This window comes from Littorina saxatilis, linkage group LG16 (genome assembly GCF_037325665.1).
Source record: "Littorina saxatilis isolate snail1 linkage group LG16, US_GU_Lsax_2.0, whole genome shotgun sequence".
Taxonomy (NCBI): domain Eukaryota; kingdom Metazoa; phylum Mollusca; class Gastropoda; order Littorinimorpha; family Littorinidae; genus Littorina; species Littorina saxatilis.
In genome coordinates, this window is record NC_090260.1 from 44,933,110 (window position 1) to 44,957,549 (window position 24,440).

The following is a 24,440-nucleotide window of genomic DNA, read 5'->3' on the forward strand; positions in this document are numbered from 1 at the left end:
AGATTTTGTCTTTGTTTTCACAACTTACTTCAGCGACAGACAACAATTCGCGTCACTTTTCGTGTTTCAACTGAAGATGGAGAGGCCAGCGAAGAAAAAAAAGAAAGCCGGACATGGTCAGCACATGTTGGAGTGGGAGAAAACGTACTTTGGTGTCGTGTGATCATCGGACAAGGGAAAGGAGTACAGTTTGTGCGTGCCATGTGGCTCGCACATCAAAGTGAAAGTTGCTGCTTCTGGTCACTACGACTTGAAGCAGCATTTTGAAACGGCGGTACACAAACAATCATTGATTTGTTCGAAACAGTTAAAGTCTGTGAACCAACATTTCCAGAAACGAGACAGCCGCCTTCCAACAGAAGAAGATGTGACGCAAGCCAATGCCATAAAACCATTACCACAGTCAATCTGCTTGCCACGGCAAAGTCAGCTACTGCTACCTACAACAAGTGTCATGCTTGAAGTGATCTAGTGAGACTGGACTGTGATTTTTCCTGGTGAACAGTAGTACTAAGTAGTTGTGTGGGTGTGACTTGTGTTATACATTTAAGCTTAAAGTGATCTGGAGAGACTAGACTGATTTTTCCTGGTGAACAGTAGTACAAAGTAGTTGTGTGGGTGTGACTGTGTTATACATTTAAGCTTAAAGTGATCTGGTGAGACTGGACTGTGATTTTTCCTGGTCAGTGGACAGTAGTAGTTTTGTGGGTGCGTTTAACAGTAGTTGTATGTATTTATTAATGCTAAATCAGATGTGTTTTATGAATACAAAATAAATGTTGAGTATTTACCAGCTGGTCTTTCTAAATTTTTCTTTTTTATGTCGTGCGAGCCTTGCGTGTGAACTCAGGTTTGCGTGTGTTCATTTTTTGGGAGTGTGTAAGGGATTGTTGCCCTAATTACAGTTTTTAATCATATTAGTACAGGTTGGCCTTGGCAGGGGTTAACAGGTCTGAGAATGAGATAGCGATATACGCGTTTCTAGATGTGTGGGGGTAGTGTTGAGGCTGCGGCATCAACAAAAACATAAACATTCAAGTTTCGCTCCAGGTCACTTTTAAGGGAAGCAACTGCCTTTTCTTCCTCTTGAGTTAGAAATAAAACGTGGTTATTCCCCTTTGCACACGATTCCTTAACAACAAAGCCTATGTTCCTGTGGTCGCAGGGTGTGTGTATGTAACTTGAGTAAACTCATCTGAAGTACTTTTGACAAGACAGGCATGCCCACATACATCATAAAGCATGGGAAGATGACTTTAAAGGCTCACTCCTTCTTGTGAAAATGGTTTGGATCAGCATCTCAGATCAGGTCAGGCTTTACATGGGATAAGACCATCCCTTCACGTGGTAACATACTAACAATTCCTCACTGCCCCTGGTCAGTTCAAATTGCTGTACAGTGGAAACCCAATTTTATCAGATTTTTGAAGGGTCTTAAAGGCCGAAAGCAGAGCGGCGCGTGCCACTTCAGTCTAATGTCCAGCCCTTTTCAGGAAACGAGCTCTCACTTGAAATATTATTTTCAAAAATACTTTGTCTATACCAAACTCAAAAGCACCATTTTTGTCAGGCAAACATTTCAAGGTGTACACCATACATGCACCCCAAAAAGTGTGTCTAATAAGCCCTGGATAACGTAGTTTCAGAAAAAAAATTCACTCACCAAATTTGAATTCAAAATCAAACGGCTCTCAGTCGTGATGGACTGGGCGGAGCTAAAGACACGAGAAAGATAATGTCCACGCACCGCTCATTCCTTTTCGGCAACACACACCCGCAACACAACGTTTACCAGATGTTGCCTGACCCCAAAGTTCCGGTCACTCCGCGCTATTGCAGCCGCCATGGATGCTACATGAAACCACTGGCTAATCTGCCTGAGCACTTTCAATGATCGTTCTGTAATTAATAAATTATTTAAAAGATAGTCTGCACTTTTCGAATGTTAGTTTCTTTTTTTTTTTTTAAGTGAAACATATCATTATCCATTCGAAAAAAACGTGTTCTTCTTGGGCTGAAAAAGTAAGCTGAAGCAAAGAATGTATGTCTCTAGCTCCCATCTCCCCCCTTTCCCCGTCGCGATATAACCTTGAATGGTTAAAAACGACGTTAAACACCAAATTTCTTTCAAAAGAAAGATGTCTCTAGCTGAAGTTATTTAGTGGATGAATACGATCGTGAGTTAGGTACCAATGTCTTGAATTTATGGTAGACTTTTCCAGAGAAAATAATATTGTACGTGTTGCTTGATGTTTCCAGTGGAACACCGCGTATCACAGTCAGGCACGTTGGAACCAGGCACTCTCTTCACTTTTTCACACACTAAAACACCACTCTTCAGGCGACTATGCGGCAAATGTTGTAATCCCTGTCTGTCACAGATATATTCATAAACATCCAGCAATAGTGATGCTCTGCTATCTAATTAAAAATATATTAATCACAAAGCTATGCTCATCCGTCCACGACGCGAGACCATGCCTTGACTGACTAAATGAAAGTTTTCCCACCAAATTTCTCCTCTTCCCGCAAATTTTGGTGACCTAGTTAATCTCAGACAAAACCAAACATGTGGGCTGGGGAGCGAAATGCACGCTCACAGTGCCGTTATGTATCTGGACTCAACCTGAAACCAACGGTCACATTCGTAATTAACAACCGCAAACTATATCTTTTGTTCAAAAAAAGGGTGTCTAACAAGTCCGCTTCAACTTGTTAGATTCACAGACTTTACATTTATTATGGCAAAGACAATGGTCAATATATTTTCTCCAGAGAATGCAGTCAGTTTGTGTAACCAGGGTTCCACTGTTCCAAAAGCCGGCTAGACTGACCGACACGTCTTGAAAACGGTAACGATTTTGATACCTTGGGAACTGTAAAACCAAGACACAGAGCTACATAGTGGCGCCAGTATATTGGATAAAACATTAGAAAGCAGTGACACATTGAACTCTAGGTGGTTCCTCAAGTTCTTGACATCCGATTGTTGGTGCGAGTTTCCACTCTGGTTCTGCACCAAGAGAGAGGGTATTTCTACTCTTCAGTCTACAACACGAAGTCAGGTTGACCGGTTGCGTCAGTGTTTGGCACTGCATATCTTTGACCATGTGCTCAATTGTATTACACAGTGAACAAATGCGTGCGCGACGGTGTGTGCGCGTGTGTATGTGTGTGTGCGTGTAATCTGCACTCAGCGGATTTATTGCTAGTGTCAATAAAATCATTGCTATTAATAATGGTTCCAAACAACCGTCAGAAAAAAAGGTGAATATCACACACAAAAACAACACACACACACACACACACACACACACACACACACACACACACACACACACACACACACACACACACACACACACACACACACACACACATAACAGGAATTTACAGAGGTTCACAAGAAAGGCACACAGCAAGAAGAGGTATGCAGTCAGCTGTTGGCCTGTTTAATCAAGCGGAATGCCTTGGCCACTGCACCCACCAGACTAGGTAACCTGAGACCTGTCGGTCACTGAAAATAGGCTCCGCCAAGACCCATGGGTATTTCGGCCTGTTGGACCTCGGCCTTTAAAAGGGGGGGGGGGGGGGGGGGGGGGGTTCCACTGAATAAAATGATTTCTTGAGAAGCCAGTGGTTGCATTTACAACATTTAATTTAATTCATCAGCTAATGTCCACTATGCACAGGGATCACCCACGCTGTTCATTTCTGGTATGTGACCAAGTGGACAGTTGGTCGTATTCCATGCAAAGACCGGCAAAATCTGAGATGGTGAGCCGAACTGTTTTCCTGAGAAATTGTGTGCCTTTAAAGTGACATCTTTTTCTGTCTTTCCTTAACGTCTCATCTTTTCTTTCAGGAAGAGAATCTTTCTGTCTTTGCGAGTTGTGAATTTCTATCTTTCAGGAATGCTGTCTTACATACCTTCAGTAAAGGTATGTAAACATTTTCATCACGAGACTTACAAAAGATTTTTGCATTTTCTGTTACAGCACCAGCAGGTAAAGATTTCAAGACGGACAAAACAGTCAACTTGCAGATGGAGCGTACATCAGAAATACCAACATCGTCCAGTGCTGACAGCAACGTTGTTTGGCTAAAACAAGAGGCAGCTGAAAAAACATCATCCAGTGCTGACAGCAACATTGTTTGGCTGAAACAAGAGGCAGCTGAAATACCAACATTGTCCAGTGATCACAGCGACATTGTTAGACTGAAACAAGAGGCAGCTGAAATACCAACATCATCCAGTGCTTACAGTGAAGTTGCTAGGCAGAAACAAGGGGCAGCAAAAATCACAATTGATTTTGGAACCATTGCAGACACAGCTTCATTTTCAGAACAAGATTGGGGTACATGTTCTAATGATATCAAGCGTGAAAAAGACGGTGTGGGGGAGGGTGGAGCAAGGCCAGTGATGGAGGTCTCCGACAAGTGCAAAGAGGAGTGTACATGCAATGCGGGGCAGGACTTCAAGACTGAGGCATTACCAGCTGTGACCGAGACCAGCAGTTCTGCAGCTGAAGACATCCCTGCAACAAGTGTGTATGCGCATGGTGAGAGTTTTGTTTGTGGTGGTGTGGAAGTTGAAGAGGACAGGAAACCAGACATTGCACGTGACTGTGTAACGCAAGCAGCATGTTGTCCTCTGTCTGCAGGCTGTTACTGTCAAGTGAAAGTGAAACAAGAGCCAGTAGAACCCACACAACACGTTGAGAGTGTGGAACACAGTGACTTGAAATCCTCTGACACCTTCACCTGTGAGACTGCAAGAGTCAAGGCTGTTGTGGTGGAGAAATGTTCAGCTACAGAATCTGTGGTCACTGCAAGTAAGACAAAGACATCACTGGACAAAGGGACAAGTCATAGGACAAAGGAAAAAAGAACAAAAATCAGAACACCTATCTTTAGCAGAACGTTAGTGAAAGAAAAACATATTGTTTTAGATGGTTCTTCGAGTGGTAAAGATGAATCTCATTGTTTGAAGAACAATTTGACAAGATGTGCACTCCCATACAGTAAGAAACGACAATATGTCTGTTCCACGAGTGCAGTTACACATGATTCAAAGCGTCAAGTAAACAATCACATGTTGACAAGAGAAAGACCACATGCCTGCCTTAAGTGTACAACAATATTTGGTCAAAAGGGGGGTGTAAACAAACACATGTTAACACATACAACTGAAAAGCCACATGCCTGTCCTTATTGCAAAGTGAAATTTGCTCTGAAAGAGCATTTGAAGACCCACATGTTAACACATACAGGAGAAAAGTCACATGCCTGTCCTTATTGCAAAGTGAAATTTGCTCTGAAAGGGCATTTAAAGACCCACATGTTGACACATACAGGAGAAGGGCATTTAAAGACCCACATGTTGACACATACAGGAGAAAAGTCACATGCCTGTCCTTATTGCAAATTTGCTCTGAAAGAGCATTTGAAGACCCACATGTTAGCACATACAACTGAAAAGCCACATGCCTGTCCTTATTGCAAAGTGAAATTTGCTCTGAAAGGGCATTTAAAGACCCACATGATGACACATACAGGAGAAAAGCCACATGCCTGCCTTAATTGCACAGAAAAAATATTCTCACAAAAACAGTTTGAAAATCCACATGTTAACATGCGATATACGCGTAAGGTGTGTGGGGGTCGTGTTGAGGCTGCGGCAACAACAAAAACTTAAAAATTCAAATTTTGCTCAAAGTCACTTTTAAGGAAAGCAACTGCCTTTTCTTCCTCGAGTTAGAGATAAAACGAGGTTATTCCCCTTTGCACACGATTCCTTAACCACCAAGCCTATGTTCCTGTGATTGCAGGGTGTGTGTATGTAACTTGAGTAAACTCATCTGAAGTACTTTTGACAAGACAGGCAAGCCCACATACAGCATTAAGCATGGGAAGATGATTTTAAAGGCTCACTCCTTTCTGTGAACATGGTTTGGATCAGCATCTCAGATCAGGCCAGACTTGACATGGGATAAGACCAACCTTCACTTTTTCATTTTCATTTTTTCATTTTCATTACTTTATTGTCCCATCGCTGGGAAATTCGGGTCGCTTCCTCCCAGTGGAAAGCTAGCAGCAACGGAGTCGCGCTACCCAGGTGTCTGCGTGTTTAGGTGTATTCAGCTACCTGCACTTATGGCAGAATGACCAAGGTCTTTTACGTGCCATTGTGATGACACGGGGGTGGGACATGGCTTCCGTCTCTGGGTCTGCACATAAAGCCTCACTGCCCCTGGTGAGTTTAAATTGCTGTACAGTGAAAACCTGATTTTCTTAGATTTTTGAAGGGTCTTAAAAGGGGTTCCACTGAATAAAATTATTTCTTGAGAAGCCAGTGGTTGCATTTACAACATTTAATTTAATTCATCAGCTAATGTCTACTATGCACAGGGATCACCCACGCTGTTCATTTCTGGTATGTGACCAAGTGGACAGATGGTCGTATTCCATGCAAAGACCTGCCAAATCTGAGATGGTAAGCCGAACTGTTTTCCTGAGAAGTTGTGTGCCTTTAAGTGACATCTTTTTCTGTCTTTCCTTAACGTCTTGTCTTTTCTTTCAGGAAGAGAATCGTTCTGTCTTTGGGAGTTGTGAATTTCTATCTTTCAGGAATGCTGTCCTACGTATACCTTCAGAAAAGGTATGTAAACATTTTCATCATGAGACTTACAAAAGATTTTTGCATTTTCTGTTACAGCACCAGCAGGTGAAGATTTCAAGACAGACAAAACAGTTAACGTGCAGATGGAGCGTACATCAGAAATAACATCGTCCAGTGCTGACAGCAACGTTGTTTGGCTGAAACAAGAGGCACCTGAAATACCAACATTGTCCAGTGCTCAAGTAAAAAATCACATGTTGACAAGAGAAAGACCACATGCCTGCCTTAAATGTACAACAATATTTGGTCAAAACAAACACATGTTAACACATACAACTGAACAGCCACATGCCTGTCCTCATTGCGAAGAGAAATTTGCTCTGAAAGGGCATTTAAAGACCCACTTGTTGACACATACAGGAGAAAAGCCACATGCCTGTCCTCATTGTTCAAAGAAATTTGCTCGGAAAGCTCATTTGAAGACCCACATGTTGACACATACAGGAGAAAAGCCACATGCCTGTCCTCATTGTTCAAAGAAATTTGCTCTCAAAAAGGTTTTGAAGATCCACATGTTGACACATACAGGAGAAAAGCCACATGCCTGTCCTCATTGTTCAAAGAAAATTGCTCGGAAAAACTATTTGAAGACCCACATGTTAACACATACAGGAGAAAAGCCACATGCCTGTCCTTATTGCAAAGTAAAGTTTCTTCAGAAAGGGCAATTAAAGCTCCACATGTTGACACATACAGGAGAAAAGCCACATGCCTGTCCTCGTTGTTCAAAGAAATTTGCTCGAAAAAACTATTTGAAGGCCCACATGTTGACACATACAGGAGAAAAGCCACATGCCTGTCCTCATTGTACAATGAAATTTCTTCAGAAAGGGCATTTAAAGAGCCACATGTTGACACATACAGGAGAAAAGCCACATGCCTGTCCTCATTGCGAAAAGAAATTTGCTGTGAAAGGGGATTTAAAGACCCACATGTTGACACATACAGGAGAAAAGCCACATGCCTGTCCTCGTTGTTCAAAGAAATTTGCTCGAAAAGACTATTTGAAGGCCCACATGTTGACACATACAGGAGAAAAGCCACATGCCTGTCCTCATTGTTCAAAGAAATGTTTTCAGAAAAGGGATTTGAAAACCCACATGTTCACACATACAGGAGAAAAGCCACATGCCTGTCCTCATTGCGAAGAGAAATTTGCTGTGAAAGGTCATTTAAAGACCCACATGTTGACACATACAGGAGAAAAGCCACATGCCTGTCGTCGTTGTTCAAAAAAATTTGCTCGAAAAGACTATTTGAAGACCCACATGTTAACACATACAGGAGAAAAGCCACATGCCTGTCCTCGTTGTTCAAAGAAATTTGCTCGAAAAAACTATTTGAAGGCCCACATGTTGACACATACAGGAGAAAAGCCACATGCCTGTCCTCATTGTACAATGACATTTCTTCAGAAAGCGCATTTAAAGACCCACATGTTGACACATACAGGAGAAAAGCCACATGCCTGTCCTCATTGCAAAGTAAATTTTGCTCGCAGAATGCAATTAAAGACCCACATGTTGACACATACAGGAGAAAGCCACATGCCTGTCCCCATTGTTCAGAAAAATTTGCTCGGAAAGAGTTTTTGAAGGCCCACATGTTGACACATACAGGAGAAAAGCCACATGCCTGTCCTCATTGCAAAGTAAATTTTGCTCGCAAAGGGCAATTAAAGACCCACATGTTGACACATACAGGAGAAAAGCCACATGCCTGTCCTCGTTGTTCACAGAAATGTGCTCGGAAAAATGTTTTGAAGATCCACATGTTGACACATACAGGAGAAAAGCCACATGCCTGCCTTATTTTCACAGCAAAATATTCTCACAAAAATAGTTTGAAAATCCACATGTTAACACATACTTGAAAAAAGCCACCTGTCCTCACTGCATTGTACAGGGAAATCTAAGCGGCGATCACGTGATTTGTGCAAAGGAAATTAGTTATCCGAGAAGTCATCCAAGAGAAGGTTGGAATAAAATGACACGGGAATTACCACTTTAATTTGGGTGCAAACTTAATCGCAATAATATTTTTGCCAAGTTTAGTATATATTATTTATCGTTAGATTTGACTGTGATATCAACATTTATCAACCCCCCGCGGGTTAGGGGGAGTCCCATGTTGGTTGGGACGAGAAAGAATTTACCCGATGCTACCCAGCATGTCCTAAGAGGCGACTAACGGTTCTGTTTCTCTTTTTACCCTTAAGTGTTTCTTGTGTAGAATATAGTCAATGTTTGTAAAGATTTTAGTCAAGCAGTATGGTAAGAAATGTTAGTCCTTTGTACTGGAAACAAATTAACAAGTGGCTCTATCCCATCTCCCCCATTTCCCCTATCCCAACCCCCTCTTTCCCCGTCGCAATATAACCTTGAATGGTTGAAAACCACGTTAAACACCAAATAAAGAAAGAAAGAACCCCGGCCGGGTCATACCTAAGACTTTAAAATTGGCAATTTAGTGGCTGCTCCGCCTGGCGTCTGGCATTATGGGGTTAATGCTAGGACACTAGTGTTGGTCCGGTGTCAGAATAATGTGACTGGCTGAGACATGAAGCCTGTGCTGCGACTTCGGTCTTGTGTGTGGCGCACGTTATATGTCAAAGCAGCACCGCCCTGATATGGCCCTTCGTGGTCGGCTGGGCGTTAAGCAAACAAACAAACAAACGCTAGTTTACAAGTAGGGCTTCTGCTGAGCATCAAGATGTGATTAATGTATTTTTGCTGTCTGTCTTATGGATTCTTACCCCCCGCGGGTTAGGGGGAGTCCCATATTGGTTGGGACTAGAAAGAATTTACCCGATGCTAACCAGCATGTCGTAAGAGGCGACTAACGGTTCTGTTTCTTCTCTTCTTTTGTCTTATTTCTGCCTTACCAGTCCTTTCACCTATATTTCCTTCCAAGAAAACTCTCCCTACTATTCCCTGCAGTTTTCCAATTCTTTTCTTGTTGTCTTATTTCTACCTGACTGGATTCATCACCTTTATTTCACTTAGCAAAAGTCTTCTTTTCCACATCCTTATTTCTCTGCACCCCGCATGTCGTATGAGGCGACTAACGGATTCTGTTTCTCCTTTAACCCTTGTTAAGTGGTTCTTGTATAGAATTTAGTCAATGTTTGTAAAGATTTTAGTCAAGCAGTATGTAAGAAATGTTTAGTCCTTTGTACTGGAAACTTGCATTCTCCCAGTAAGGTCATATATTGTACTACGTTGCAAGCCCCTGGAGCAATTTTTTGATTAGTGCTTTTGTGAACAAGGAACACTTAACAAGTGGCTCTATCCCATCTCCCCGCTTTCCCCTATCCCATCTCCCCCCTTTCTCTCGTCGCGATATAACCTTCGTGGTTGAAAACGACGTTAAACACCAAATAAAGAAAGAAAGAAAAAAAGAATTATGGATTCTTGTGCAAAGTTTAAACAGAGGCATTTTATGGTTTTTAAGTTGTGCTGTACAGTTTGACGCCAGTTTTCAAGTAGTGCTTTTGCTGTGTGATTATTTTGATGTGATTAATTTCTTTGTGCCGTCACCCCACGCGGGTTAGGGGAACCCCCTGCAGGTTAAGGGGAGTCCCATATTGGTTGGGACGAGAAAGAATTTACCCGATGCTACCCAGCATGTCGTAAGAGGTGACTAACGGTTCTGTTTCTCCTTTTACCCTTGTTAAATGTTTCTTGTATAGAATATAGTCAATGTTTGTAAAGAATTTAGTCAAGCAGTATGTAAGAAATGTTAAGTCCTTTGTATTGGAAACTTGCATTCTCCCAGTAAGGTCATATATTGTACTACGTTGCAAGCCCCTGGAGCAATTTTTTGATTAGTGCTTTTGTGAACAAGAAACAATTAACAAGTGGCTCTATCCCATCTCCCCGCTTTCCCCAATCCCATCTCCCCGCTTTCCCCTATCCCATCTCCCCCCTTTTCCCGTCGCGATATAACCTTGAATGGTTGAAAACGACGTTAAACACCAAATAAAGAAAGAAAGAAATAAAAAAAATATATAAAAAAATAATAATATTTAAATAATTTTTTTTAATTTTTTTTCAAATATACCTTGGCACGTACATACAATATAGGTCCAATTCATTCTTCTTACTCGGCGTGACGTTATCAAATGGATCGGCTAGCTTTAGCCCTAAGGGGCACAACTCCGCTCATACTCTCTTCGCGCCGCCATATTGGATGCCGTCTTTGTTAGTTTTCTTCATTGCACTCTTGTTCTTTTTGCGTATTTCACTGTGTATGCAGACAAAATGAAGAAAACTGTGCATGCATGAGTCCAAAGGGGATCTGCCTTTTTAACACAACAGCACAACATAAAAAGTAAAGCAAGAATACATTATTATATTCATTTATTTATTCTTTATCTCAAATTACCATGCAGACAGTGCACCAAAATTCACAAGATAAAGCTCTCAAGACAGGCAAATGAGGTACAATGCAGCTCAGGTAACTACTGCAAAGTATAATTTTCAAAGCATCCTAGGCCAAAAAAAAAATTGTCTGTTTCTGGTCACCCGACCGACCCTAAATTTCGGCGCCGACCCTAAACTTTTTTTTTCCAAACTCAAAAAAATGTTGGTTTTTTTTTGTGGTAAAGGACAGGGTGAGAAAATGAACAACAAAAACGTGTGAAAACGAAAGTCCGCTGACGATTTGTAAATGTGTTGAGTGTCTTGTCTCTATGTATAGTGAATCCAGTCTCTTTGCGCGATTTTTAAAGTTAGTTTTATTGGTCTACATTTGGGGTAAAAAAAAAAAAAAAAATCCCTACCTACCGACCCTATTTTTTTTTTTAGCCATGTTACCAGAAACAGACAATTTTTGGGGGGGGGGCCTTAGCGCACTGCACACAGCAAAAAATAACCAGTTATAATCGTCTTCTCCGCTCAGTAACTTCCTTCCAGTTGTCACCCTGATGGTAAACAACTTTAGGGATCCTAAAGTGTGCCTGCTGACTGCAGTTTTTGGCCACACAACGTGTCATTTTCACTTTTGTCGAGTCGCCACCCAACGCTCAAGCACTGTCAGAGATCGTGCAAGGCATCCAACATGGCGGCGGATGACCAATTCCAGAGAGTTACGACCCGTGATTCTCATACCGCGCGCGCCGAGTAGAAATGCTGTTGTTAACTTGAGTTTCTGCAATGGGCCTATACATGTAAACACATTTATATTGGTGACATAAAAGGTTTGTGGACAGAAAACCTTGTACAAAAAATAGAGAGAGAGAGAGAGAGAGAGAGAGAGAGAGAGAGAGAGAGAGAGAGAGAGAGAGAAAGAGAGAGAGATCCTGCGTAAATGTGAAAACGTATCAACCTTGAATTTGACGAGGTGTTGAATACGTATTTGACAATCACACATATAATTAAAAAACACACCAGAAAATGTATAATTATATCAATTTTATTGTGATCAACAATACTCAGATCATGCAAAAACAAACACCACACTTTGAAAAATCCGAAAGAACAACTGACAACATAATGTGCCGGATATACAACAATAAAGCTTAAAGCAAAAGGCAACTAATACTGCAAGTGCTGTCCATATGTGTTTTATCTACCACTCATGGAAACAAAGTGCACCTCACCAGGCTTTCTGTCCAATACCTGCAATATAAAGTTTATAGTATCAATCTTTGGATTGTATTATTACTGTCCAAATATATAAACAAATTAACTTGCAATTCTATATGTGTTTTATTTGCATGCTATGCATGACCGCTTTACACTCGTCGCAATATAACCTTGAATGGTTGAAAACGACGTTAAACACCAAATAAAGAAAGGAACCGCTTTACACTTCTCTTGCTATCATGATTATAATTATTTCTGCAATGAACGCTTTAAGTTTTATATTCACCATTCCTTTAAGAACGTTTGATGCACACACACATACACACACACGCACGCACACACAGAAAAACACAGAAACACACACACACACGCACGCACACTTAAACACACACACACACACACACACACACAGGTTTGGGTTTGTGCGTCACTGAATAATGCAGGTCTCTCCAAACGGTGCTTGAACCGCGTCCTGTACGCATACGTGCGCACGTACGCACGCACGCACACAATACACATTTCGAAAACACACGCATGCACGCGGCGTTAACATTTTACGCACGCACGTGCAAACAGACACACAGGGACAAAAAGACACACACACAAACACGCACGCACGTACTCACAGACGCGCACGCACTTACACACACTCACACACACATAGAAAAAGACACACAGAAACAAACACAGACGCACACACATACTCACACGCACGCACGCATATACACACACACACACACACATAAACACAAAAAGTCTTGTGGGAACAAGGACATTTATGGGAAATCGGAATTCCTCTGCTGTAACCCCATGAATATTAATGAGTAGCACATGGACCAATCGCTGGTTAATGCCAGAGATTGTTCCAGCCAGCTTCGCGTGGATGCTTTGCCTTGACCTCGTTCGGCACTCTCTCCTTGTCTTCCTACAGACAACATCATTTTTGCTCTGTCGATACTTTTGACTTATTCTCCGTCTTTTCCCTGACTTCTCTTCTTTACACTTCCTTCTCGCTCTCTTGTGTCTTCTATTCTTCTACTTGATCCCGTGTCTTCGCTTCAACGATCATTAAGGTACTGTTATTCATTCTATTTTTCTTCGTTGTTATCTTATTTTGCCGTGATGCCAGGAAAGCACGCCGTGATTGTAGGCCATTTTTACGGTCGAACAGACCCTCGGTTCCACCCCACCCCCCCCCCCCCCCCCCCCCCCCCGATTTCAACCTTATGGGAAAGGTCGATTCAATAAAGTTTTTTTTGTGTCGCGGGGGAAAGACTTTGGACCCTTTAGAAAAAGAAGACATACTAGCCCTTTCTTTACGGAAACCCGACTTGGTATTGCTGATCATAGGCGATAACGATATTTCCTTCGACACTGACCCAAACGGCGGGTTAGCCGGTCGGATTCTTGCAGTTGCGTCTGTGATAGCAGCTCGGACCGGCGCTCACGTCATCATTTCTAAGCTTTTACCTCGGCAACGTGCCCCTTCGTGTGTAAGAAAACGAATGCATGAAACCACTCTGGAAGAAAAACACGCAAGTTACTTTAAAATGTGTAATCATGCGGTGGGCCTTTGTTTACAACGATCTCGCATCGTCCGTGCGCGGCGTGCCTTTGGTTCTTTCTGGAACCACAACGGAAGGTTTGACCGATCAAAGTCAAATCGGCAACTTGGCTCGAAATCCCACGGTTTGCACCAGTTTTATAAATCAGTTCGCGGTGCCTTGTTGGCTGGCGCTAAAAAGCCCCCGCGGGTGTGAGTTCTGCCATATGCCGCACCCTGCATTTTCGAAATTCCAACATGTTCGGCTGTTTTCGGAATGACGTCATGATCGGCTCCCTCCGTGGAATGTGCTATTTTTGTATGGTTCTATGCCACGGTGCATTTTCTGTTATTGCCAAGCACTGGCCCATGCCACCTTGCACTTTATGTTATTGCCAAGCACTGGCACTATATGCCACCGTGCACTTTATATTGATTGCTAAGCACTGGTTCTATGCCACGGTGCACTTGATGTTATTGCCAACCACTGGCCCATGCCACCTTGCATTTTATGTTTTTGCTAGGCACTGGTTCTATGCCACGGTACACTTTCTGTTATTGCCAAGCACTGGCCCATGCCACCTTGCATTTTGTTATTGCCAAGCACTGACACTATGCCACCTTGCACTTTATATTGATTGCCAAGCACTGGCTCATGCCACTGTGCACTCTATGTTGATTTCAAGCTCTGGCCAATGCCACCTTGCACTTTATGTTGATTGCCAAGCACTGGCTCTTGCCACCGTGCACTCTATGTTGATTTCAAGTTCTGGCCCATGCCACCTTGCACTTGCCAAGCACTGGCTCATGCCACCGTGCACTCTATGTTGATTTCAAGCTCTGGCCCATGCCACCTTGCACTTTATGTTGATTGCCAAGCACTGGCTCATGCCACCGTGCACTCTATGTTGATTTCAAGCTCTGGCCCATGCCACCTTGCACTTTATGTTGATTGCCAAGCACTGGCTCTTGCCACCGTGCACTCTATGTTGATTTCAAGCTCTGGCCCATGCCACCAAGCACTGGCTCATGCCACCGTGCACTCTATGTTATTTCAAGCTCTGTCCCATGCCACCTTGAACTTGCCAAGCACTGGCTCATGCCACCGTGCACTCTATGTTGATTCAGTTCAAGCTCTGCCCCATGCCACCTTGCACTTGCCAAGCACGGGCTCATGCCACAGTGCACTCTATGTTATTCAGTTCAAGCTCTGTCCCATGCCACCTTGAACTTGCCAAGCACTGGCTCATGCCACCGTGCACTATATGTTGATTTCAAGCTCTGGCACTATGCCACCTTGCACATTGTTGATCGCCAAGCACTGGCACTATGCCACCATGCACATTATGTTGATGCCAAGCACTGGCTCTATGCCACTGTGCACTTTCTGTTTATTGCCAAGCATGCCCCAGTGCACTTATGTTCCGAACTTCACTTGTCCTTCAGCCTAATTGGGCTGACTGGGCCACTACAGTGTGATTGAGGATTTGACTTCGTAAACGATAGATTCATATTCCTTCCCCTGCTATGTCTCTGTGCCAATGAATACACACCCTCCATACAGAACACTAGTTCGGCTGCCCGTTTGTATTCCTGGTTAGCATGCCTCCTAAGCGCAGAGCTGCCGCTGGTGTTGCCTCGGCTACGGCCAAACTGAGGAGACCAACCCGGGGACCCATCAGGGCTCAAGCACAACCAGTTGATGTCGCCCCTCTGGGAGCCAGGCAACAACCAGCTGCTCCCCCAGCTGCAGCTCCTGACCCGGCGCTTGTCCAAGCGGTCACACAGGCCGTCCTCCAGGCGTTGGTGGCCCAGGAATCTGCCGCTGAGCTCCCCGAGGACCCTGTGATGAACGTGATCGACAACGCCGTCACCGACATAACAGGTACCTACCCTCCCGTAACCCTCGGTCAGTCCCACTTTATATCGTCTTCCAGCCCAGTTACTGCCACTATTTCGGGAAAACTAAAAGACCAAATTTGGCAGGGTCAATTTATTGACCTACATGACCTACTGGAAGATCCCGCTAATGAACCCCCTCTCTTTGCGTTTGACCCGACTTCCCCAACTGGCCTTTATCTACAGAAGCGCCCCAAAATGAAGCCCCAAATGGACCCAACCACATGGACCCTGGCTTGGAACCGTTTTTCTGCCATCGTCACTGCGAGACGGCCTGAGCTAGCTCCTGGGCTAGCTCACCACATGGAGGTCGTGGTCAAGATGGCAGGGAAGCGGGGCGACTGGCGTTTTTATGACGCCCAGTTTCGTCGCCTGATCGAGCGAGGGGAAGCCATTTGGGGTACCACTCACTTGGAACTTTATATGAATGCCACGATGGCATCCCACCCAACCTCCCTTGGGCTTACAAACTCCCTCCCTCGTACTTCCCAACAAGTCCCCATCCCCAGCGGGGCATGTTTTTCCTTCCACAAATCAGGTGAATGCTCAGCAGGCACGCAATGTTCTTATCAACATCAGTGTTTTAATGCTGGGTGCAGAGCATTTCACCCAATCACCCACTGCCCCAAACCAGTGACCCACCCCTTTTCAATCCTGCTTCGGTTTTTAAACAACCGCGGTAGAGGCAATCGCTCCCAGGAGTTTCAATTTGGATCACAGCCCCAGCAATCCTTTCAGCCCCGTTTCTCTCACCCAGCCCACGATACATAAAAACTAGTCACATTTTGAATGTACACGGCACCATCCGTCTGGTTGTCATACTAGTCACATTTTGAATGTTTTCAAGGCACCATCTATCTGGTGTCAACCATCAGATTCTGATCACAGACTGTCAGTGTGTCCAAGCCCCATCACTTTATCAGAATTGCGAAAGAAGTCCGCGCTGACATGCTCATGTGGACATTGTTTCTGAAAGTTTTCAATGACAAATCTCTTGTTCTTCCTGGCAGATTCCTGATCTCGGATTCACTTAACCTGTTCACAGATGCATTTGGTTCACTAGGATATGGAGCAGTCTTTGGCTCAGTGGTTGTCTGGGACATGGAACGACCTGTGGCGCGCGCTCCCAGTCAATCACCCTGCTTGAGCTGTACCCCATCGCGCTGGCAGTGGAACTGTGGGGAGAGTCCCTCGCTAACAAATGTTTGTCTTTTTACACAGATAATCTGACCTTGGCGGATATTCTCACCAAACAGACCTCCAAGGATAGACTTATCATGACACAACCCAGTACAGGTACCTCTGCTGCCCTGCTTGAACCCCAAACCTCCATGTTAAGCCTACTCCTCAAATCTACTCCTCAAATCGTCTCTTGCTCCACCTACTCAGAGGTCATACCGTCGAGCCTGGACCTTATTTGTAGAGTTTGCTGACAAGCATTGCCTAGCATTAGCACCTCCCATTCCAGTAGGCACCATTGCACTGTTCATTTCCTTTCTCACGAATAAGTCGAACAAGCCGGCTACAATCTCCTCGTATGTGTTTGCCCTGGGATACATACATAAGATGTGTGCCGTCCCTGATCCAACGTCCTCCCTCAGCCTACTTGCAATTGCGCCGTCCAGGTAACAGCCCTCTTTTTGCATGGGCTTCTGGCAGACCAGTCCTACATAAGGAATTCGAAACAGAGCTCAAACGAGCTTTGGTCTTTTGTCAGGTTGACCCCTCTCATTACCATTGTTATAGCTTTCGTATAGGTGCAGCAACTGCAGCAGCCGAGCGAGGCTTGTCAGATCCGTCAGCTCGGAAGATGGAAATCGGATGCCTTCAAAACATACATACGGGACGCACGTTCGTCCGCACCCTAGTTCCAACCCCGCCTTGTCGAGAGTTCAGTTATGCTAGGAAGGGCAGAGTGTCCTCTGTAACCTCTCCTTAGTGTTATTATGTTAATTGCATTGTTCGGTGTGTCTCTCAGTGGTGCAACAGCTAGGAAGGGCAGAGTGTGCTCTGTAACCTGTCCCATGTTATTATGGTTACTGCCCTGTCATGCATGTCTGTTTGGATTAACCTCCGGCAGAGACTTTTTCAGCTCTCCTCCAATAATTTCTTGTCTTTTTTCAGCTCCTTGGCAAAGGCAGACAGTATTATGACTCCTGTACAATTTATGTGTCCATTTTACTGCCGGGAATCTCTCTGTTTGAATTCGTGCAGGATGTTCTCCTGTCTCAGTATCCACAAGGCACAACAACAACATAGTCTTTACCAACCACGAGGATGAGGGCTGCTGCCAGAACACTGCTCAAATCTACTCATATCGTTTCAAGTCTGTGTTTCCATCCGTTGGATTTCCCCCTAAACAGTGTTGTTGCATAGGCCACTATTTCTCCTACTTCCTACTTTTGGCGCTGCGCAGCCAATTGCCTGGCAATTGTCAGCGTTATGGCGGAACAGCCCCAAAAGCTTTATGGACTCTCTAGATTTTATAATGAAATTCAATTGTTGGATTCCATGAGAATCCCAAACTAAATTAATTAACAGGTTGGGCAATTAACTATCTATTCTTGAAAAACATAGGTAAGGTAAAATAATTACAGAATTTAATAAAAAAAAAGGTAAAGGTAAAGGTATTCCCATAACCATCTGGTCGTAGGGGAGAGAGATGTTAGAGATCTTCACTTTTCTGGGGGCCAGCTTTTTATGAGGGCGGTGCCCATCTCCTCTCCCTCGCTGCCTTTGCCTTCCCCGGCCCTGAATAGGGTCAGGTACCCATTTCCAGCTGGGTGGACTGGAGAGCGCTCGGAAAAATCGGGTATTTGTATTTGTCCCCGAGTGGGGGACGAACCACGACCTCCAGCGTGAGAGGCAAGCGCTCTAACCACTGCGCCACTCCGCTCTCTAATTTAATAAGGTAAAATAATTACAGAATTTAATAAAATAATTGTCACTTCGGTGGCCTACTGCAGCAACACTATGCATTGACTCTGTGGTTTTTTGCTTGTATGTTAATTGTGTGAACTGTGTCTCATCTGCCTTGTCTCCACTGATTTCACATAAAAAGTCTTGTGGGAACAAGGACATTTATGGGAAATCGGAATTCCTCTGCTGTAACCCCATGAATATTAATGAGTAGCACATGGACCAATCGCTGGGTAATGCCAGAGATTGTTCCAGCCAGCTTCGCGTGGATGCTTTCCCCTTGACCTCGTTCGGCACTCTCTCCTTGTCTTCCTACAGACAACATCATTTTTGCTCTGTCGATACTTTTGACTTATTCTCCGTCTTTTCCCTCCCACCCATCCCTATGTTTACCAGTTATCCCCTTTGTTACATATTGCAATGGAAATTTAGATTCTTATCCTTGTCATGGTGTCATATTGCAAGCTATTATTGTTGTCACCTTGCTGAATATGTTAGTAAATTTGCCTGTACTTTTAGTTCCTGTCACTGGAATGAGTTAGCCTCTAACGATGGGTTGTCCATGCCATAATGCTGTCCATGGTTTATTACATTACATGCCCTTATTGGCTCCTATTCACTTTCGATTCTGACAATTTTTCTTCTGCATGCTGCCAGGGTGTGCTGGCACCACCGTTTGAGCTTCGGTGCAGTACCATTATTGATTGGTCTGGAACCGAAACTTAGGCTATAGTCCACAGTTGCACCAGGTCCAGACTACTTCCCTTTCGCCCTGAGCGGTTTTTGGGCTGAGCAGCCGGCGACTGTGGCATCTGGCATAAACATATATCTAAATAATATCAAACTAACGTTTCAATTGTCAGCGTTATGGCGGAACAGCCCCAAAAGCTTTATGGACTCTCTAGATTTTATAATGAAATTCAATTGTTGGATTCCATGAGAATCCCAAACTAAATTAATTAACAGGTTGGGCAATTAACTATCTATTCTTGAAAAACATAGGTAAGGTAAAATAATTACAGAATTTAATAAGGTGAAATAATTACAGAATTTAATAAAATAATTGTCACTTCGGTGGCCTACTGCAGCAACACTATGCATTGACTCTGTGGTTTTTTGCTTGTATGTTAATTGTGTGAACTGTGTCTCATCTGCCTTGTCTCCACTGATTTCACATAAACACACACACACACACGATGCTGGGGAGGATGGGGTATTCGGGGGGCAGTTGTCGGAAAGGGGGGGGGGGGGCAACTGTCCGCCCATGGTTTGGGGCATTTGTCTGGGGCAATTGTTCAGAGGGCAGATGTACACGGGGAAATTGTCCGGGGGATAATTAAATTAGCCTTCTACCGGAGACATCATTCACAACACGTCTAATTGTTGTCACTGGTGCGCACAAAACTTGGTCACTGGATAAAGCATCAAATTCATAATATTCGCTTTTGAGAATGCAATACAATGTCATAAGTGAGCAATCTTTGTTTTAACCTTCGCAGCCGGTCGCTAAAAACATTCTTTGCAGCACGTCGTGAGTACCAAAGTAACCATACTTTTCAAAAAAGGAAAAACATGCACGGGTAAACAAAACAAGAACAAGAAAAACAAGTCGCGTAAGGCGAAAATACAACATTTAGTCAAGTAGCTGTCGAACTCACAGAATGAAACTGAACGCAATGCAACGCAGCAAGACCGTATACTCGTAGCATCGTCAGTCCACCGCGCAGTGAAAGTGACAAAAAGAGCGGGTTAGTACTTGCGCTGAGAAGGATAGCACGCTTTTCTGTACCTCTCTTCGTTTTAACTTTCTGAGCGTGTTTTTAATCGAAACATATATCTAATGTTTTTGGAATCAGGAACCGACAAGGAATAAGATGAAGGTGTTTTTAAATTGATTTGGACAACTTAATTTTGATAATAATTTTTATATTTTTAATTTTCAGAGCTTGTTTTTAATCCAAATATAAATAGAGCTTAAACAATGACCACGAGTTGATTACTGGAAAATAAACCACGAGTGGGTATTTGCAGCCGCTTGGTAATTCACGAGTGTGCGGAGCACACGAGTGAATTACCAAGCGGCTGCAAATACCCACGAGTGGTTTATTTTCCAGTAATCAACGAGTTGTCGTCATTGTTTAAGCTATTTATACAACGAACAACACGGGTCGAACATGCAGTCATGCAGACGACATTTTGTACGCAATTTCATTTCAGCCTAATCACTCAGAGTGTCAAATGCGCGTCATTCAAATAGTCCCTATTCTTTTACTTTATTCTTAGTCTCCGACTCGTCGGCATTATACTTGTCTGGTCTAAATATCGGACCCCATTGCTACGATTAAAACACAATAGCGTTTATATAGCTATTCTGACATTACATTCTGTGTTAAAATCATGTTTTTGTCAGCAACAAGGACCAGAATGGTCCATGTCGTTGATAGCAGACGACGCTTCCCTTTCCGCATGAAGCCACGGAAATAACCGAACATTGAAAAACCCACGGACATGTATTACGGAGAAAACTCGGGATAACCGGATGTTTAGCATTACGTCAATATGCTAGGAATCATATGACGTCATGACGTATCGTGCTTGCCTACGTAGATTGTATATGTTCGAAAGTCTGACTTCTGTTGTGAATTCGCGTGGTGAAGGCTGCGGTAAATCTGTAGATGATAAGAGACCAAGGATTGTCTCAGAAGAAACGACTAAATGTTTCAGACCGGTAACTTCATTTCAACATTGCACTATATAATGGACGTTCTATGTGACAGGAGAGTTTGCTGATTTTGTGTTAAACATTGGAGAGATCGTCTGCTAGAATCAGAGATAGGTCGCTTCAGATTGCAGCTTCTGGAAATTTGCAAGGTTTGTTGCCAGAACTGGATTTTACACGTACAGTAAGCAACAACAAAAACACACACAAAGCAAATGGCATTGTCTGTCGACTATAGTCACAGAAACAAACCTGGCGAGGTATGCGTGTACTTCATACACGTCAGCCATTGTTGTTACAGTTTTGAGTCAACGTTGTACGTATTCTTCCGCAACAGGGTCCAATCGTCTGGGTTTCAAATGTTCTAAAAATAAATTCTAGTGTTGATTATTTTTTAGCCCTCTTTATTCTTACTTCGAATAATCCACGTGTGATTTTTGGTGTAATCAAAGTAGTTCGTTCTAATTTCTCACTTGTCTAAAAATAATCAACTAGATTTAATCCACCCCTCGGTTGCATTGCATGAGTTGTATAAAGACATTTAAGCCTCAATCTTAAATGTTGTTATGTCGGGCGAACGACGTACTCCTGTATGCTGAATTGGTTTTATTCCTATTCAGCAGGCTACTGTGTCAGCATTTTGGGTTATTCTCAAACAGCTTGGTCGGGAGACAAAACACCCTGGATGATAGACCAGCACCGAAATTGTGGCGCAATTTCTAGCTCCAGTTTTCTTCAATTTTCTAGCTATACTAGTCACCTTGGTTTTGCTCGACCTACAACAGTAGCATAGCAGTTTCAATTTAAAAGTAATTCACTTTTTACATCGATTCGACGAGGAGAACGAAGTTTTGGTAGTGTCTGACGAGTCACATCGGAGTCGAGGGAAAGACAAAGGAAAACCGCGGAACCGGCGTCCACGACACCGTGACCTACTTTTTGCTGGGGTGTGGTGAGTGTTCACGGTAGGCAATACTTTTGACTGACACTTCTTCATGGGGAATCCAATCTCTAGGATACCACAACTTTCTCAGCAGTCGCCTTGTAGCTCGTGTATTTTGTAGCAAAATTCGGTCAGCATATTGGAAAGGGGTGATACATGCCGGGAGCTGATCGTCTTACGCACACTGTCGAAGTGACCGAGCAGCAGCCACTCATAATAGTCGCAGAAAAGGGGGGAAGTTGGTGCTAGTAAAGGCCGGGGGCATGTTGTAATTTGCCTGGTCACGTTTACAGGGATAGGAGATGGACAACGCAGTCAATTTTGGTACAGCACGACAATTTGGAAAACACGACGGTTTCGTTTTGCCATGTAAGGGTAAATTAAAGGAAGGGAGGTAACTACCGGATAACAGAGTACTCGTCATAGGGGGTCACAAGTTACCTCCCATGTAGTGCTGTACTGTTTTCAATGGAAACTAAGGAATTCGAGGACAGAACTTTACAGTGATTACTAATAATGAAGGAAAAGCAATCACAATAAGTTTGAAAAGTTTAATATCAAACGCAGACATGTTTTTAATTGTCGAATTTAGGGGGGACAAGTTCTACTAAAAACTACTTGGGCAAGAACCTTAAATAATTAGGGGGGGCTAATGCTGTGGTCTCATCGGGCTGTACCTTGCCGCTACAGAAACGGCAGAAGGAAGAACAACACTGGGTTCTAACACGGTAATTCAACTAGTTATAGTCTGAGTGTTACAGATGTCTGGGAGAGGACGACCTCAACGCCGGGGGGCTGGCAGGCGACCAGCCAGACTGAGGTCATGCAGCCCAGTGCAGCAGCAAACAGGGCCGAGTGGGCATGGGCAGCCAGGACCGAGCCAGCGAGACGGGGACCATGGGCAGCCGGGACCGAGCCAGCGAGACTGGGGCCATGGGCAGCCGGGCCCAAGCCAGCGAGACTGGTGGGTTGATGGGCGAGAGACCAGACAGGATGCGACAACATCGTCGGATGCCCACACTTCAGCGCCCACGAGCGGAACCGATCCAAGTACACGGGAATTACGTGAGAGGCTGAGATTTTTGGAAGACGCTTTCGAGAAAGGGGCGGAAGGACACAGGGGTCATAGAATGGACCACCTCTCTATAACAGTGGCACATGATGTCAGAAGAAAGATTGTGGAGGGGAAATCCATCGACCTGGCAATTCTCCTTGCCAAATCCTTTATGGACAGGCAAGAGGACAGGCAGACAGTGGCCTATGTCTTGGACGTTCCGTATTGGAGCTGCAACTACAGCTGACATAAGCGGTAGGACAATGGAAGAGATAAAGATATTGGGAAGGTGGAAATCACAAGCCGTACGGGTATACAAAAGGGAATAACTTAGGGAACCCAGTGACACAAGATGGCGGATTTTCACAGGTTTCGTAAATTGGGCAAGTTGTTAAAATCAATTCGCAACAATAACAAGTGTTCATCTGAAGGGGGGGGTGGGGGGTAAGTTAGGCGTATAATAGAATAACTTTTCATTTTAAGTTAATCTAGCAGTTGCTGTAACATAAGCAACGACAGCCGGTGCCTCGCCGCAGATGGTGTACACCTCAGCGAGTGGGGCAACACACTCTTTGTTGCGAACTTAGAGAGACAGCTCATAGGTATAATTAGGGCGGGCAGATGTGGGGTAAATTGCTAGCAATTTGTTGGCATAAGATGGACATGGCCACAGGCGAAAGTAATTCTGCTTGGAAGCACACACTATTCAGTAACTTTAACGATATCTGCAGGATCCTCCCAGGATTGAGCCCTTACAAAAGGCCATGTTGTTGTGGCCTGGTTCAGTGGAGGAGGGTCCTGTGGCTGCACCATTACCGACCTGTATCCATTGCTAGTCTTTCTCACCCTGTGAGAGCCAGGGGTTGGCGTGCTAAACAGAGTGATTTGGTTGGTGGACTCCATCAGATTACTTCTGCAAGTATAGTACGTAATGGGCAAAACAGAGCTGAGACGTCAGCCAGGGGCCTGCTGATTCGCTGGTACAGATGAGGGCAATTGGATACAGAGAAGCGGAGGGGGTGCATTTCTAAATTTTGTGTTTAAAAAAGTGGATAATTGCTGCCTGTGGTTATGTCTATCTCCCCACTCTGCG

At 43.9% G+C, this 24,440-nt stretch overlaps 2 protein-coding genes and 1 long non-coding RNA gene across 3 annotated transcripts; all 3 read left to right on the top strand.

Annotated features, from left to right (window-relative positions):
• The first annotated feature begins 3,542 nt into the window (after positions 1–3,542).
• LOC138951382 (gastrula zinc finger protein XlCGF58.1-like) lies at positions 3,543–11,427 on the top strand. Its single transcript, XM_070322994.1, has 4 exons — positions 3,543–3,546; positions 3,999–4,835; positions 6,719–6,864; positions 7,162–11,427. The coding sequence occupies exons 1-4, from the start codon at positions 3,543–3,545 to the stop codon at positions 8,275–8,277; spliced, it is 2,103 nt and encodes a 700-aa protein (XP_070179095.1). The 3' UTR covers positions 8,278–11,427.
• A 1,207-nt stretch (positions 11,428–12,634) lies between these two features.
• LOC138949739 (uncharacterized) lies at positions 12,635–17,376 on the top strand. Its single transcript, XM_070321546.1, has 2 exons — positions 12,635–13,343; positions 15,415–17,376. The coding sequence occupies exon 2, from the start codon at positions 15,416–15,418 to the stop codon at positions 16,481–16,483; it is 1,068 nt and encodes a 355-aa protein (XP_070177647.1). The 5' UTR covers positions 12,635–13,343; position 15,415; the 3' UTR covers positions 16,484–17,376.
• A 32-nt stretch (positions 17,377–17,408) lies between these two features.
• Positions 17,409–18,683, top strand: LOC138949778 (uncharacterized). The gene is made up of 2 exons (XR_011450439.1): positions 17,409–18,294; positions 18,624–18,683. It is a non-coding gene; the product is annotated as an uncharacterized lncRNA (long non-coding RNA).
• Positions 18,684–24,440: the final 5,757 nt, after the last annotated feature.